Source organism: Juglans regia, chromosome 14 (genome assembly GCF_001411555.2).
Source record: "Juglans regia cultivar Chandler chromosome 14, Walnut 2.0, whole genome shotgun sequence".
NCBI lineage: Eukaryota > Viridiplantae > Streptophyta > Magnoliopsida > Fagales > Juglandaceae > Juglans > Juglans regia.
The window spans coordinates 14,405,557-14,422,084 of record NC_049914.1 but is presented as its reverse complement, the minus strand read 5'-3'; the positions used below and the strand labels follow the sequence as shown (position 1 = coordinate 14,422,084).

Here is a 16,528-nt window from a genome sequence, read left to right as displayed (position 1 = left end):
CATTTACATGAATAAAATTACATTCCCAAAATTACATTTCTGAAGAAAATCATACTACAAATCTTCTAGGAAAATAATAAATAAATAGAGATGTCACGGTATCGATATACTTATAACTTACACCTTATCTATTCACATAAAAATAAATATATACATTACACGTGAGCATAACAAAATACCAATGTCAACTCTGTTCATTTTAATTTAAAAAAATAATGATCTCAAACATCCAATCATAAAGGTATCCATGATGGTTCAATGGATAAAGAACTCACATTCTCAACTAATGAGAAGGGTTTAATAGGACATCAAATTTAGGGACATATATTCAATATAGACATGCATTTAAAAATAATAATTTAATACATGCATCCACAAATAATCTGTATAATGTTCATGTAACACATTAAAATTGGACTTGAGGAAATATGACAAGTGTCCCAAAAATAATTCTTTTATAATAATAATGTTTTTAAAAGTATTTTTACTAAAAAAATATTTCTTAAAAATTATTTTCAACTCGCGGCTTTAATAAAAAAAATATGTATGAACTTTGTAAACTCACCCAAGTGTACTCGTGCCACACGTGAAGACAATGGCCTCTGGAAGCCTCCGCACGCGCCACCTACGCATGTGGGCTTCGTTTTGGCTCATGAAGTTGTCTTGCCTCTGCTATACTTGCCACGACGGAGATTGTATATCACTTTTGTTGTTCTCGGTGTTTTCTGATATCTAAACATAAAATTCAATCATTTTAATGTGTATTTGTGTCTATAACATGATTAAAATGCACCCATAGTACAAGAGTGGAGTGCACTCTCAATGGCAGAGAATGAGACTGGTAAAAAAGCTACCGCTCATCGTCTTCTTCCTTAACCCAAATTTCTTTTTTTTTTTTTTTTCAATTTTGACCATCCATCTTCAATTGGTCATAACTTACTCATATTAAGTCCAAGTTAAGCGAATGATATTTCAAATTAAATCTTATGAATCTAACTTTCTAACCATTTAAGATTTATTTATAACATTTGGTTAGTTAAAAGTTGGCTCAAAGTCACGGTCGAAACAATAATTTTAAAATTAGGGTTTTAGATTTATTCTTTTACATGCAAAGAAACTTCAGCAAATTTAAGGGACATTTTTCGACATTATAAGAAATGGTTTTATGTAGAGAATTCAACCTTAAACTTGTCATACCGTAGCCTTTAATGAAAAATATGAAACACAAACAATCATGGCATATAATCAATTACATGCTTTATTCAAAACATCATACACTATGTAATCATGTTTATAGAGGCGAAAACAAGCAGCATAGACTCTGATACCAATGTTAAATAAGGTTAATTTGAATTACCTCAAGCAGTGAAATTCATACAAGCCCAGATCTTTGCTCGTCTTACAGTCTACGTTCACTTTGGTGTGATTGCACCTCTACGTTGCTTAGGAGGCTACTAGAGTCTTATAAATAATTCCACGTTTCAAGATCAAGAGATGATCAAGATGAGAGTTAATTAATAACTTCCTCATCCATGTGAACACTGTTATGGACGTGTTTTACTGCCAACACCTCACGATCACCTGTAACCAAAGAGTAAGACGGCTTGGGGGGTTGAGGGAATGCCTCCGATGCCAAAGTCAGTGATCGAATAAACTCCTTAATACTAATGAATCAGATGCCTTTTTTATACCTGGATTATTCCCTTATATAGAGCCTTTGAACCATTTTGTTATTAAGTGATAACGGACACATCTGTTACTTCAAATTCAAACCTTGGAATGAGGGGTTCATCTCTTAGTAAATTTGAATGATAACTGTTTTGATCTCATGCCACCGTCGAATAATTATCCAAGTTGGTATTGGTGATGGGCTGAATCTTCTTAATATCGAGCTGGGTTTCAAGCAGTGAAGTAGGCTACAGGCTTGAATAATGACCTAGGCCTATGTGGGTTTAACCGATTGGAATATTCCTCTCCAGTTACCCTGCAAAGTCTCATCATGCGTGGCGTGATGGGACTTAAAGCCATGATGTTTTTCATCCATTCGAATCCAACTGTTAGGGCGTCGTTTCGCTTTTCAAGGTACTTGTCAGTGCGTCGTTTCACGTTTGTGCCTTTTGTACCTTAACTGTAAATCCTATTTAAGGCTCTTGGGGTCTTGTTTTTCCTTCCTCTTTTTAGTTCTTTTCTTTTTTGCATTTCTTGCCATCCTTCTGGGTTCTTCGTCTTCCGTCTGGGCAGTCTCCTCTTTTCTTGCGATTTCTCATCTCCATTCATGGTGTCTTTTCCAAAGGCAAAGCCGAGCTTCTACTCGTGGTTTCTTCACAACTGCTCTCCTCAAGTCGTTGTTGTTTCTGAGAACCCTAGTGGCGAACGGGGGGCCAAAGAGGCATTACTACACAATATGGGTCATGGGATACCCAATACTAACATTAACCAATAACAAGATGTTTGGCTTAAGCAAAGTCCGTACAATATAGAACGATCTCGATATCAAGAGTGATTGACTATAAGATTAGAGCTCACATGATTTGATAATTATTAAGTATTTTTAGAATATAAATGATGATACTCCTATCTTATCACAACATGTTAATTCAAATTCTTATTAAGTATCAATCTTAATTGACCTAATATCATATTTTATATAATGCGAGTGTTACCCATACATATTTTGGAATTATCTAATAATTAATCTCTTATAGTCAACCAGTATGCAACATAATTAGTATCGCCAACTTCCATTAAAGGGATATAAATTGAATACATATCTTTGTAATTTAATTCATTATTCATATTAATGAATTAAATTAGATAGTTGTAGGAATTAAAAAAAATAGTTAATATATATATTTATCTGCAGTAAAAGTATTGCTGCAAAACCCAGATAACCATACCTGCTACTATTTCTTTTCTCTTGGATAGCTTGAGATCAACATCAATAGAATGAATAATTCTATTTAGTATCTCACACATCACACACTACATTTTTTTTTTTTAATTTGTTTTTCCTTTTTATTATAACAATTATGTGGTGTATGAATAATGAGTAGAACAACTCAATTAGCTTAAGAAAAAAATACAAATAAAATTTAAAAAAAAAATATAAAATGTATGATGTGAGATGATGAGATAACAAAACTAATTTCAAATAATAAATAGTAAATAGGGCCCATGCTAGCAATGATGGCTGCGAACTTCAATTTTAAGAGGCCCAAAGCTGTTTTAGGTTATGTTTGAGTAGTGGAGTGATATGATATTTTATCATGTCATATTTATCATTATTTTTATTTACTTTTTATTACTATTCACTATTATTTAATATTTTATAAATACATTTTCACAAATATTCACATATCATATCGAGAAAAGCTCCCAGCCGGATGAGTTTGAAACCCATTTTCGTACTAGCCACTAACATCGCGACACATAGGCATTTCTAACACAATTCTCCTACACTCGTTAACACCAAACATATTCCCTATTTGCTTTCTCTCACTCTCTCCATTTGAACTCAACGAAATCTACCCTCTTCGTTCTAGTTTCCATATAAGTTTTTGTAATTCGGATCCCCATTGTCTGTAACCTTGACCAGAGTTTTTCCTTCAACAAACCAAAAGGCATGGTGTTTTTTGAAACCAGACAAGTTTCCTGCATTTCACTCCCTAAATATTTACACATAATTTTGAGAAGTAATCAACCAAAAAAAACTAAAAAGCATTGAGTAAACCTCAAAGAATACTCTTGTTGGTGACATGGGCATGGCATATAAGAATGTTGGATATTCTGCTTCTAAACATGGAACCTTTTGTTTCATGTAGTCCCTATAGTCCATGAAAACCATTTACCATCAGATTGGGATCATATGGATTGTTTTCCACCTGAAAATTGTAAGAATTGACAAGAGTTATTGCAACAAAAAAATAAGAAACCAGCCTTATTGTCCTATTGCAAAAAACACATAATACAGCAAATGGAAATGATTCACATATATATTCCATATTTTCTTCCTTCCCCACTTCATGTAAACCACAAGAAAACATAGATGTAGAACATGATTGCTTCTTTGACAGAAGGGTATTCGCACAATTGCACAACTTGTGGGGCTTTCGTCGAAAGAGAACGGAGAGGGTAGATTTCGTTAAGGAGAGAGGGAGAGAGGAAGAGAGCAAATGAGTTTTGCTATATATAAGCAAGTTTGCGTAATACAAGCAAGTTTGCATACCAATCTGCGTATTAATGTTGTTGTCTTCATATTCTAAATTTAAATTAACACTATTTTCAATAAAATCTACTTTCTGACTAATTATATTGAATGAGTGCGCGTATTAGTGCACAGAATCGCCTACAATTAGATTTTTTCAAAGCAAATAGAGAGTCAGTTTGGTGTTGCTGGATGTAGAGAATTGTGTTAGAAATATCTACGTGTCGCGATGTTAGTGGCAAGTACGAAAATGGGTTTCAAATCCATCCCCCTGAAAAATTTTCTCTATCATCTAAGATTAGCTCACTACCCAAACATAGCCTTAAGCCACCAAGTGCAATTGTCCTTCCCGCTGTTAAAAAATGATAAAGTTACTGCTAAATAACAATTTGTATATAACTATGTAATAAAATAATATTATTTTAAATTTGATTTTGACATTTACTTTTGATTTGATGTATTTAAATATAATAAAAAATATTGAAAACCAACCCTTTTACAAGCAAGCTTGCGCACTAAATCGTGTACTGATGCTGATATATAAAGCATCCGTTTAATTAAAAGGTGCGAATTGAAGACAAATGATTTTCGTTAGACATATGACATTTTCTTCTCTCAAAATTATTTTTTTTAATAAAAAAATTCATGTCAACATCGATATGCAAGTACCAAACCGTTTGTACCTAGTAATACTAAAAAAATGTTATTATATTTAAAGTTGTCGTTAATGAGCTATTAGCCTCTTTCCCATTCCCAATCTCTTAATTACCAGCAGCCAAACACCACAGCAGAAATGTTTCTTGCCAAACAAGTTGGTCTTGTGCAAGTGGCATAAGACAAACCAGACCAGGTACGGTCGGTTTGCAAGTGGCAGGTAAACGTGAGAATAAAAAAAGGAAAAATTTTAGATATAAGCCCCACGCCCTGTACATTATTTAAAAACATATAATTTTACTTTTTTATCATCATATTTTATATTGAATTGAAGTATGAAATATAAGGATAAAAAAGTAAAATTGTATATTTTTAAGTGGTGTGTAGGAATGTGGGGCTTTTGTGTAGCATAACTCTACAAAAAAAGTAGAAAGGACAAACAAACCAGATCCCTCTCTCTCACTTTCTCTTTCTCTTTCTTCTTTCCTAAAAGAGTAATGCTACATACAGTCGTGGAATGCGCAAACATCGTGCAGTCGCTTTGAAAAAGAGTGGTGTCCATTATTAAAAAATTAATTTATTTTCATGTGAGTCCCATATTTATTTACTTTTTTCAAAATGACTGCACGACGCTTGCACACTCACGACTATAAGTATAATTTCTCTTAATTAATTAATAATTTCCCCACTTATGTGGACACAACGTGAATAATGGGACACCCATTACTAACATTAATCAATAACAAGATGTTTGGCTAAAAAAAAGTCCTTAAAACCATTTCGATATAGAACCATCTCGATATCAAGAGTGATTGACTATAAGATTAGAGCTCACATGATTTGATAATTATTAAGTATTCTTAGAATATAAATGATGATACTCCTATCTTATCACAACATGTTACTTAATTAAAATTCTTATAAAGTATCAATCTTAATTGACCTAATATCATATTTTATATAAAGAGGGTGTTACACATACGTATTTTGGAATTATCTAATAATTAATCTCTTATAACCAATGAGTGGGCAACATAAATTACATAATTAGTATCGCCAACTTCCATTAAAGAGGTATAAATTGAATACATATCTTCGTAATTTAATTCATTATTCGTATTAATGAATTAAATTTGATAGTTATAGGAATTAAAAAAAAAAGTTACTATATATATATATTTATCTGCAGTAAAAGTATTGCTACAAAATCCAAATAACCATACCTGCTACTATTTCCCTTCTTCTGGATAGCCTGGGATCAATCTCAATAGAATGAATAATTCTACTTAGCATTTCACACACCACACACTACACTTCTTTTAATTGTTTTTCTTTTTTCTCATAACAAGTATGTGATGTATGAATAACAACTCAATTAATTTAATAAAGAAAAAAATAAATAAAATTTTAAAAAAATATAAAGTATGTGATGTGGGATGATGAGATAACAGAACTAGTTTGTGGTAATTGCAATCGGAAAAGAGCAATAAATTTTGAACCATCGTTAAATTGATCGTATTTTATGCACACTATAAATAGTAAATAGAGCCCACACCAGCAATGATGGTTGCGGGCTTCAATTTTAAAAGGCCCAAAGTTGATTTATGTTATGTTTGCGTAGTAGAGTGATATGATATTTATCATATGATATTTATCTATTTTTTATTATTATTTAATCTTTTATCATTATATTTTCACAAATATTTACAAATCATATAAGATTAGCTCACTATCCAAACATAGCCTTAATCTAATAAAGCCACCAAATCCAATTGCCATTCCCATTGAAAAATGATAAAATTATTACTAAATAAAAATTTATATACAACTATGTAATAAAATAATATTATTTTAAATTTAATTTTGACTTTTACTTTTAATTTTTTTTTATTCGGGAAGGAGGTTGAACTAGACCTTTATTTTGGAGGTTTTGAATATTATGCCATAGACCATATATCTTTGGCGACTTTTATTTTTAATTTGATGTGTTTAAATATAATAAAAAATATTATTATATTCAAAATTATCTATAAATTGTGAATGAGTTGGCAGTGATAGTTTCCCATTCCCAATCTCCCAATTCCCAGCGGCCAAACACACCGCAGAAATATTTCTTGCCAAACAAGTCGGTCTTAGAGCCCCTAATTTTTAACATATAAACCCGCTCGCTCTTGTCTCAAGCTATCTACGCCTCGTCTCACAATTTTCCGATCCTGAAAAACTCTCCAATTATGGCTAACAAACCCGAATCCTCTGACTCGTAAGTCAACTCCTTCCCCCATAATTGTAGCAAATTTTAGTGTCGATTGTTTGAACCCTGATTTCCAGATATTTAGTAGTTTTTTTTTTCCTGGATGGTGATTTCAGGAAATCAGGGAAGAAGGACTTCTCGACGGCGATTCTGGAGCGGAAAAAGTCGCCAAACCGGCTAGTCGTTGACGAGGCGATCAACGATGACAACTCGGTAGTGGCGTTGCACCCAGAGACCATGGAGAAGCTCCAGCTCTTTCGCGGTGATACGATTCTCATCAAGGTAATAGATTAGTAGGTTTATTGTAATGGTTGGAGAGGGTTTGATTAGATTCCTGAAATAGGTTTGTGTTAAGCTTATGAGTGGCCTTAGGCACAATCAAGGGATATTACGTGGGATGCAAACTTATCGTAACAAGGTTTCCTCCCCAATTTGTACTTATAAAAAGAAAAATTATACGAATTATTGCTGTCGTGCTTGTTTGTGTTGAACTTAGAGGCTTTGAGGGGTTTGTTTCATTGTTTTGTGAGAAATAGCCAAGATGTTGGTTGCGGAGTTTTATTTATTTATTTTGGCTATAATGGAGCTTTATCTTGGGTGCACAATCCTTGGATATTGTTTTTGCTTCAAAGAGTTTGGTGAAACAGCTTGGGGGGTTGAGTTGTGCTTTGAGGACTTGACTAGCTCAGTATGTTAATGTTTGTTCTCAGCTCTGGTTAACTCTTTTTTCTTCCACTTTTTTGCTATGCCATGAATACTTTAGGAGGATTGAGTGTTTACGATCTTTAATGACTTATAAATTCTTTTTTTTCTTCCCTCCTTGACGAAGTAATGGAGTTCATGATCACTCTCGATATCTGTGCCAGCCAATGGATGTTCCTTATTTGGTATTTATTAGCTTGAATGCCATGGAGTTAGGGTAGTTCAGTTCCGGTACCAATTCCAGGTCCACGGTCAGGTTCCTCTATACTTCAATTGATCTACATGGCTAATTAATCCTCTCGGCCCCCAGGAAAAAAAAGCGTTATGCTCCTCAAATTTCTTCCAGAGTTTTTTATTTCAAATTAAATGCCAGTTTGCACAAACCAAGTCTGCTCTCCTCAAATTTTGATATTGTCTCTGGGAAAGAGCCTTGGCATGAAAATTATTCTTGAATTAAGCCTAGTGCCTTGAAATGATAGAGCTTGTATAGGAAGTTTTCTAATCTAGTTCCGTGGGAATATCGTTTTTTGTTTTGTATTTGTTTGCAGTTATGGTGGTGCCTTTGTCTTTATAAGTTTTTTCTGTACGATGAAGATTGTTTGAATTTGCAACAAATTAGTAGGACGTCACAGAAAATAGTTGGAGTTTGGGTGTGATTAATGAACAAAAACTTGATTTTTGAAGTCATTGTATTCATGTGCGGTTGTTGTTTGCATTCCCATGCTCGTGTTTGTTTCATAAAACTTATAAATGCAACGGTAGAGAGTATTTTGTTTGTTATGCCTTTTTTTTTTTTAAATTATATTTGGCAAACTGGATGGCAGGGCAAGAAACGTAAGGATACAATCTGCATTGCTCTTGCTGATGACACGTGTGAGGTTCCAAAGATTAGAATGAACAAGGTTGTTAGATCAAATCTGAGGGTTCGGCTTGGAGATGTGGTATCTGTGCACCAGTGCCCTGATGTGAAGTATGGGAAACGTGTCCACATACTGCCAGTTGATGATACTATTGAAGGGGTTACTGGTAGTCTGTTTGATGCATACCTGAAACGTAAGTGTTTTAACCATGAATGTGGATACTTTCTTCTTTTATGCATTTTTCTTTGATGAGAAATGAATTTATCATTCAAAATGCTAACGCAATGTGTACTAGAAATTCATTTAGCAAGAAATAGAAAGAGATTCAGAAAAAAAATCATGTTTTGATTCATTTGCCAATGCTTAAGTTCCTTCATTTCAAGCAGAAGGTTTTTACTGTTTCTTTTCTCCCTCCCCTTGAGACACTTTTTCAAACTGTTTGTTATTTTAAGCTGAAGATTGTAGGAAAGTAAACATTTGCCTTCATTCAAGGTCATTACTCCCACCCTCGCTTTGTTATGTCTTCCATTTAACACAGTTCCGGTATGTTGCATGGAGGGTCCCTTCATTGGTTATGGTTCACTCTGGTGCATTGTCCCAATATTTGGGAATTAAAATATTTGAGGTATCCAGAACATGATTTTCTTCTTCTCAAAGACAGCTTCATCGATGAAATTATTATCAGAGTAATTCTTGGTCTTGATGAACTTCGACATCCATTAATTGGGGAGTATTCTTAGCCATGAGATAAGGATTCTTTTTTTTTTTTGGTTACAAAAGAGTAAGGGATCTGGACTCTTTCTAGTTGGTGGTGAATTGAGATTTACATGTGAACTGTCACCTATGTTTGAAATTATGAATTATTTTATTTTTGTTGGTTTTGTGAATTGATCGAATATATCCTCCTTGTGCCAAATGAGATTAGTGGCTCCTCTCTTTCTCCTATTCTATTTGGATAAGGGGTTCAACTGGGAGCATATGTTATTTTATTTAATTTATTTTTTGATAAGTTAACTAAGCCTTTTGTTAGCCTTCATTTTCCATGTGATTGTGATGGGCTTCCAAAGGACACGGTTTAGACCCTCTCTACCATTGCCATCTCTAACATCTTAGCGAACACCATCCAAAACTGCACTAACCACCACAAACGAGAGACAAGAAAAAGGAAAAATGTTTTAACTTTTAAGTGAAATTGGTACCTACGACCCTGAAAGATCAGAACTTTATACCTGCCTTGGGGTTCAGTAAAAAGCGACTTGTCAGTTATCCATCCCCATGGAGGCTATCAAGATATATCAAGTTGTTGATATTGGGCCACTTGTCTCAAGCCCCTTGCATCATGGATGTGGAAATACTTAGGGTGTAGAAGGTTCAAGACAAGTACAACTACTATATCTGGCAATCTCAGTTGGATTGGGTTGTGGTAGAGAAGGGAGGTTGCTATGGTGATAGAAGATTCTTTTAGGAAGCACTCTTCTTGTGTTTCTTATCCTTTTTTTGTTTTTCTAAAAATTTTCTCTTAATCCGGCCTGTCTCTTTCGCTGTGTGTGTTGTTATTCCACATGACTGTCATGGTGCAGCTATCAATTTAGAGGGAAGTCTAACAGAAGGATCTATTTACTCTTTCCATAAGTTCTAAAGGAGGCAGTGCAATTGTGTCAAGGTTCAGGGAGTTTTAGATCATTGATTTATTCTACTGTGAGTCTCACCTTACATGCATATATTGATTGCAATTTACGTCAAATGGAACCGTGGACCTTTGAATATGACATTTGGTTTTAATAGAAAATTTTGAACACTGACCAAAATAGGTATATTACTTGAAAATTCCCCTTCAAAATGTGCTTTTAAGATGTATGACATTCGAAGTCTGTTTTTTATGGCAAGAGTTCTTATTGAATCACTGGTTGAATCCTTTCTAATGTAATGCAACACCATTTCAATTGTTGAGTTTGCAGCTTATTTCTTGGAGGCTTATCGTCCTGTTAAGAAGGGAGATTTATTCCTTGTCAGAGGAGGTATGAGAAGTGTGGAGTTCAAGGTCATTGAAACTGACCCTGGGGACTATTGTGTGGTTGCCCCAGATACTGAAATCTTCTGTGAGGGGGAACCTGTTAGAAGGGAGGATGAGGATAGGTTGGATGAAATTGGTTATGATGATGTGGGTGGTGTTCGGAAGCAGATGGCTCAGATTCGTGAGTTAGTGGAGCTGCCACTAAGGCATCCTCAGCTTTTCAAATCAATTGGTGTGAAGCCACCTAAAGGAATTCTGCTTTATGGACCCCCGGGATCTGGAAAAACATTAATAGCAAGGGCTGTTGCTAATGAGACTGGGGCGTTCTTTTTCTGTATTAATGGGCCGGAGATAATGTCCAAATTGGCTGGAGAGAGTGAGAGTAATCTCCGGAAGGCATTTGAAGAAGCTGAGAAGAATGCTCCATCTATTATTTTCATTGATGAGCTTGACTCTATTGCTCCTAAGAGGGAGAAGACACATGGTGAAGTTGAAAGGCGAATTGTTTCACAACTGTTGACTCTTATGGATGGACTGAAATCTCGGGCTCATGTTATTGTTATTGGGGCTACAAATCGTCCAAACAGCATTGACTCGGCTTTGAGAAGGTTTGGTCGGTTTGATAGGGAAATAGACATTGGTGTTCCTGATGAAGTTGGGCGTCTTGAAGTTCTTCGTATCCATACCAAGAACATGAAGCTCTCTGATGATGTAAGTTTCCTATTTTGACCTTGTTGTCCAGTGTATGATATATATTAGAGCTGGAACAGATTCTTGTGGATTTGGATCTAATTGTGGACTCGAAATACTATGATGGCACATGACCTGCAATATGAACTCAGCATTTGCTTGAACTTCTAGTAAACTAGTCGTCGACCTGTGCAATTAAAATATAATAGTTATTACATGAGGAAGTCAAAAGAGTAAAGAGCAAAAAGTCAATAACTACAATAAGATTAATGTTGGGAAAGCCAAAGAGAGAAGTAATGGGAAATCAATATCCAGAATAAGATGAAAAGTCTTTTTTGCCCTCTCCATTGAATTAGTAGTCATAAATGGTAGCAAACATTTCATCTTCAGACTATTTGTTTTAAAAAAAAATCTTCATTTCGATAATCGAGTGAGTTTATTGTAGTAATAAAGACAATACAATAGAGGGGGTTTTTAGCATGTGGAGGGTTGTGATGGGTTACTACCATAAAATGAAATGATGAGGTGGCTGATTAGAAAACAAAGAGGACGCTCCAGAAATATATAGGTAATAGATTTTACATCTCATGTTCTGTTAATATAGATGCCTAACTTTATTACCATAGAACTAGTAGTAAATTCTGCTTACTCTACAGGTTGACTTGGAAAGAATTTCAAAAGATACCCATGGGTATGTTGGTGCTGATCTTGCAGCTCTCTGTACTGAAGCCGCACTGCAGTGCATTAGAGAGAAGATGGATGTGATTGACTTGGAAGATGAATCTATTGATGTTGAGATACTTAACTCCATGGCCGTTACCAATGAGCACTTCCACACTGCTCTTGGAACGAGCAACCCATCTGCTTTGCGTGAAACTGTGAGTTCATTTTGATGAAATCTTTTGCTAGGTTTCTTTACTCTTGTTGTATAGATGCATAAATTTTAAGGTAAAATTTTCGATTGATTAATGTTTGAACAGGTTGTTGAAGTGCCTAATGTCAGCTGGGAGGACATTGGAGGCCTTGATAATGTTAAGCGGGAGCTTCAAGAGGCAAGTCTTTCTTCTAGATTGGATTTCGGTTTATTTCTTGTGAATTCTTTTACCATTGAATATCTGTAAACTTGTTTTGCCTTCTCTCTGTGACAGACTGTTCAGTATCCTGTGGAGCACCCAGAGAAGTTTGAGAAATTTGGAATGTCACCTTCAAAAGGGGTCCTTTTCTATGGTCCCCCAGGATGTGGGAAAACTCTCTTGGCCAAGGCAATTGCAAATGAATGTCAAGCAAACTTCATTAGTGTCAAAGGCCCTGAACTGCTGACAATGTGGTTTGGTGAGAGTGAAGCCAATGTTCGAGAAATTTTTGACAAGGCTCGACAATCTGCGCCATGTGTGCTTTTCTTTGATGAGCTCGACTCAATTGCTACTCAGGTTGTTTCTTGTTTGAATTTAGGCTTTTAAGTTTTAGTACGTAATATTCTCGCAGCTTTAAAAAAGGAATTGTTTGACTCCAATGAATTGTCTTTTGGAACTTTGCATAGTAGACTCCACACAGAATGTATGGGTAGTTTTTAACAGATAAAAGTAAATGAAAGCTTTGGCTCTTAATTGAGTAATGGTTGATATTTTGTTTGGGTTACATGATTAAATCCTGCTTTTCATATTATCCCGTCTGATTGATTTGTTGGTCTTGGTTTAGATTTAATTTTTTAATCATTATTGTTGCAGAGAGGAAGCAGCGCTGGGGATGGAGGTGGTGCTGCTGATCGAGTTCTGAACCAACTCCTTACTGAGATGGATGGCATGTCTGCAAAAAAGACTGTCTTCATAATTGGAGCCACCAACAGGCCTGACATAATTGATCCTGCACTTCTGAGGCCAGGTCGTCTCGACCAATTAATTTATATTCCTCTTCCTGATGAGGATTCGCGGCATCAAATTTTTAAATCATGCTTGAGAAAATCACCTGTCTCAAAAGATGTTGATTTGAGAGCACTGGCCAAGTACACTCAAGGTTTCAGTGGGGCTGACATTACAGAGATATGCCAGCGGGCATGCAAGTATGCTATAAGAGAGAACATAGAAAAGGTAATCTTTTTCACATGTTCCTTGATTTTGAGTCCCATTATCAATTTTTGAAAGGTCTAGAAAATGTGTTGCCTTGTCTGTTCCTCTTGGAAAACCGTACTCCATTGCCATTCTGCATCTTCATTCTTTCATGTAGTCCTCAAATTCTCATTTCTTCAATAGTTTTGGAGGAATGCATTTATAATTGTAATGTATATTGTTTTTTCTATAGCTTTGGGTTTGGCCTAGATTGGATTAGTTTCTAATTTCTTCCTCCTTGGGCTTTGTTGATGATTTCCTTATATCTATTTCTTATATCTAATTTCCTTGTATCTATTTCTGGTCCCTAGCTAGGCGTTTTCTCTTTTTATACATCCAGTGTACCTTTTTTTATACATTAAAAAAAAAAAAAAAATGCACTAGGGGGCACATTTGGAGGGCAACCAATCATTTTCCTAAAAAATGTGAAAGGAATGTTTTAATTTTTAAACAGTGGGGTGCAATAATTATTACACAGATATAGCTTGACACGAGTTTTTATTTAAATTTGATATTATTGCAGGATATAGAGAGGGAGAGAAGGGGAAGGGAGAATCCAGAGGCTATGGAGGAGGATGTGGAGGATGAGGTGTCAGAGATCAAAGCTGCTCATTTTGAGGAGTCCATGAAGTATGCTCGGAGGAGTGTCAGCGATGCTGATATACGCAAATACCAGGCTTTTGCTCAGACGTTGCAGCAGTCTAGAGGTTTTGGAACTGAATTCAGGTTCTCTGAGACCCAAACCGGGGCCACGGGGGCAGATCCATTCGCCACTTCTGCTGGTGGGGCTGATGAAGATGATTTGTATAGCTAGGTTTTATGTTTATCAAATCCTCAGAGACGCCTGTTTGCCTTAATGCATGCTTTCCTACGGTTACTGTTTTAACTCTGCATTTTTCTGGTTCCAAGCAAGCATGTAGGATCACTGGGCTAAACATCCTGATCGGTTAACAGTTTTCTTCCTCGTTATTTACGGATAGAACTTCTAAATGATGAACTTGAAAAAACAAAAGAATTCGAATGGGGTTATGAATGGAGATCATGAGTATTTCTCGATAGTTCTGTCGACGTGGCTACGTTATTTCCCGTCAGGTAGGGTATTAATCGATGATGGGGGAACCAAGCCTAAGACCAACCTTTTTCATATGCTTGGGGCATGAGATAATAATCTTAGTCTGTGTTTAGATGTTGAGTTTTTTATAAATAATAATGAGTTAATATGGTAAAAAGAGTTATGTGGAGTCTACTTAAGATGAGTTTGGATGTTAAGATGGATTTAGATGTATTTATGGAAAGTTGAAAAAAATTGTGAATTTCATGTGTAAGTAGGTGTTGAGTTAAAAAAGGTTATTGGTCTCACGTGTAAAGAGGTTTTGAGTTGAGATGAGTTTAGTGATTTGAGAGTTGAATATTTAGATGTTAGAATAGGTTTAAATTTGAACTGAACTTAATTGAGTTGAGTTCGGTCAAGAAATTAAATGCAGCCTTAGTAGTGTGCGTTGCAGCTGAATAATGAAAGATCATGTGTTTCTCGTACAAAATCTTTGGTTAAATATAATCAAACGCACAATGCAGTGTGGACCTTGGCGGGTGAGTGCTGTGTCAATCTTGTGAATGCCATGATGATGAAAAGCCTCAGGATGCACGGTGCATTTGGGCCCTGAATAGCGGTGTAAAAGACATTATATACGTGAATTATTGCTCTTTGCATCCGAATATATGGCAATATTTTTACAATTGTTTTATAATTCAATTTACAACCAATTAATATAATAGTGAACCACTTTGTTAATTAATTACATTGTAATTCTATTATTTGAATTTCAAAATTTTAAATTATGGACGATCTCCTTCTATTTAAAATGAGTTTAAGGCTGCGTTTGGATATTGAGTTGAGTTGAAATGAGTTGAATTCTTTATGAATAGTATTGAGTTGAGATGATAAAATAAGTTTTGTGGAGTCCATTTAAGATGAGTTTAGATGTGTTAGGATGTTAAAATGAGTTTAGATATATTTATGAGAATTTGAAAAAAATTGTAAGTCTTACATATAAAGAAGTGTTGAATTGAAAAAGATTATTGGTTCTACGTGTAAAGATGTTAAGAGTTGAGATGGATTTAGTAATTTGAAAATTAAATATTTAAATGTTAGATTCAATTTAAAATTAAACTGAACTGAATTGATCTTAATAGAATCCAACCAAACGGGCCTAAAAACAACTCTACTTATTTTTTTTGGGCTTTCGATGTCAAGCTGGTACAAAGAGAATGCATGATTCTCTCGATGTCAGAATTTAGTGGCTGGAATTTAAATCCCGGATTTATTTTAGATTCAATGCAACAGTACTAGTAATTATTACCAACTTTTGGAGTATGAATACGCGAAACTCCTATTTATTCTATCCTACATTAATTATATATATAAGGGCACTATCCATAATTCGAAAGTACTTATATGAATTTTCTTAATTTTAAATTAGGTAGTAGTAGTACGTATTATAACCTTAGCTTCGCGCGCAACACATGGTTTAATTTTTGTTTTTCATGATTTTTGCCTCCTAATTAAGGAGTAATGGAAGAGCTTGCGTTGGCGCTAATTATTGCAAGCTGATGTACGCAACACAGATACGTTTGGTAGGCTGCATATATATATATATAGTTAAAAAATGGCTTGCATGCTTACATTTAGCCAGTAGATCAAACAGGGAAAAAAAAATAATAAAGAAAAGAAAATAGAAGAAGAAGTAAAAGGAGAATTAGAACCTACGACTATGAATACAATGATCAACCCAAAAAACTATCATCCAAAACTATTAGGTGGTATAGTTACGAGAGAAGTCTTACAATAATTCTCTCAAATATATATATAAAATATCCCCATCGAATTACTCAAACCGCGAGCGCCATGAAAGCCAGAAGAACGATGCATATATATATATATATATATATATATATATAGCAACCTCAATCGTCACCTCGATCAATTAAATTCTTTTTTTTTTCCTTAAATAATCCCGAAACATGCATGCGTCGTCGTTAATGCCTGTT

At 34.8% G+C, this 16,528-nt stretch overlaps 1 protein-coding gene across 1 annotated transcript; it reads left to right on the top strand.

Moving 5' to 3' along the window:
* The first annotated feature begins 6,922 nt into the window (after positions 1-6,922).
* On the top strand, positions 6,923-14,538 carry LOC108990323 (cell division cycle protein 48 homolog). Its single transcript, XM_018964246.2, has 9 exons — positions 6,923-7,118; positions 7,226-7,391; positions 8,636-8,864; positions 10,630-11,396; positions 12,032-12,253; positions 12,356-12,427; positions 12,524-12,805; positions 13,103-13,462; positions 14,004-14,538. Exons 1-9 carry the CDS (start codon positions 7,090-7,092, stop codon positions 14,292-14,294), a joined length of 2,418 nt encoding a protein of 805 aa, XP_018819791.2. The 5' UTR covers positions 6,923-7,089; the 3' UTR covers positions 14,295-14,538.
* Positions 14,539-16,528: the final 1,990 nt, after the last annotated feature.

Coding starts and splice junctions, on each gene's coding strand:
- LOC108990323 (XM_018964246.2), top strand. CDS start 7,090: ATGGCTAACAAACCCGAATCCTCTGACTC. Junction 8,865..10,629: donor GTTTGATGCATACCTGAAAC/GTAAGTGTTTTA, acceptor TTGAGTTTGCAG/CTTATTTCTTGGAGGCTTAT. Junction 12,254..12,355: donor CATCTGCTTTGCGTGAAACT/GTGAGTTCATTT, acceptor ATGTTTGAACAG/GTTGTTGAAGTGCCTAATGT.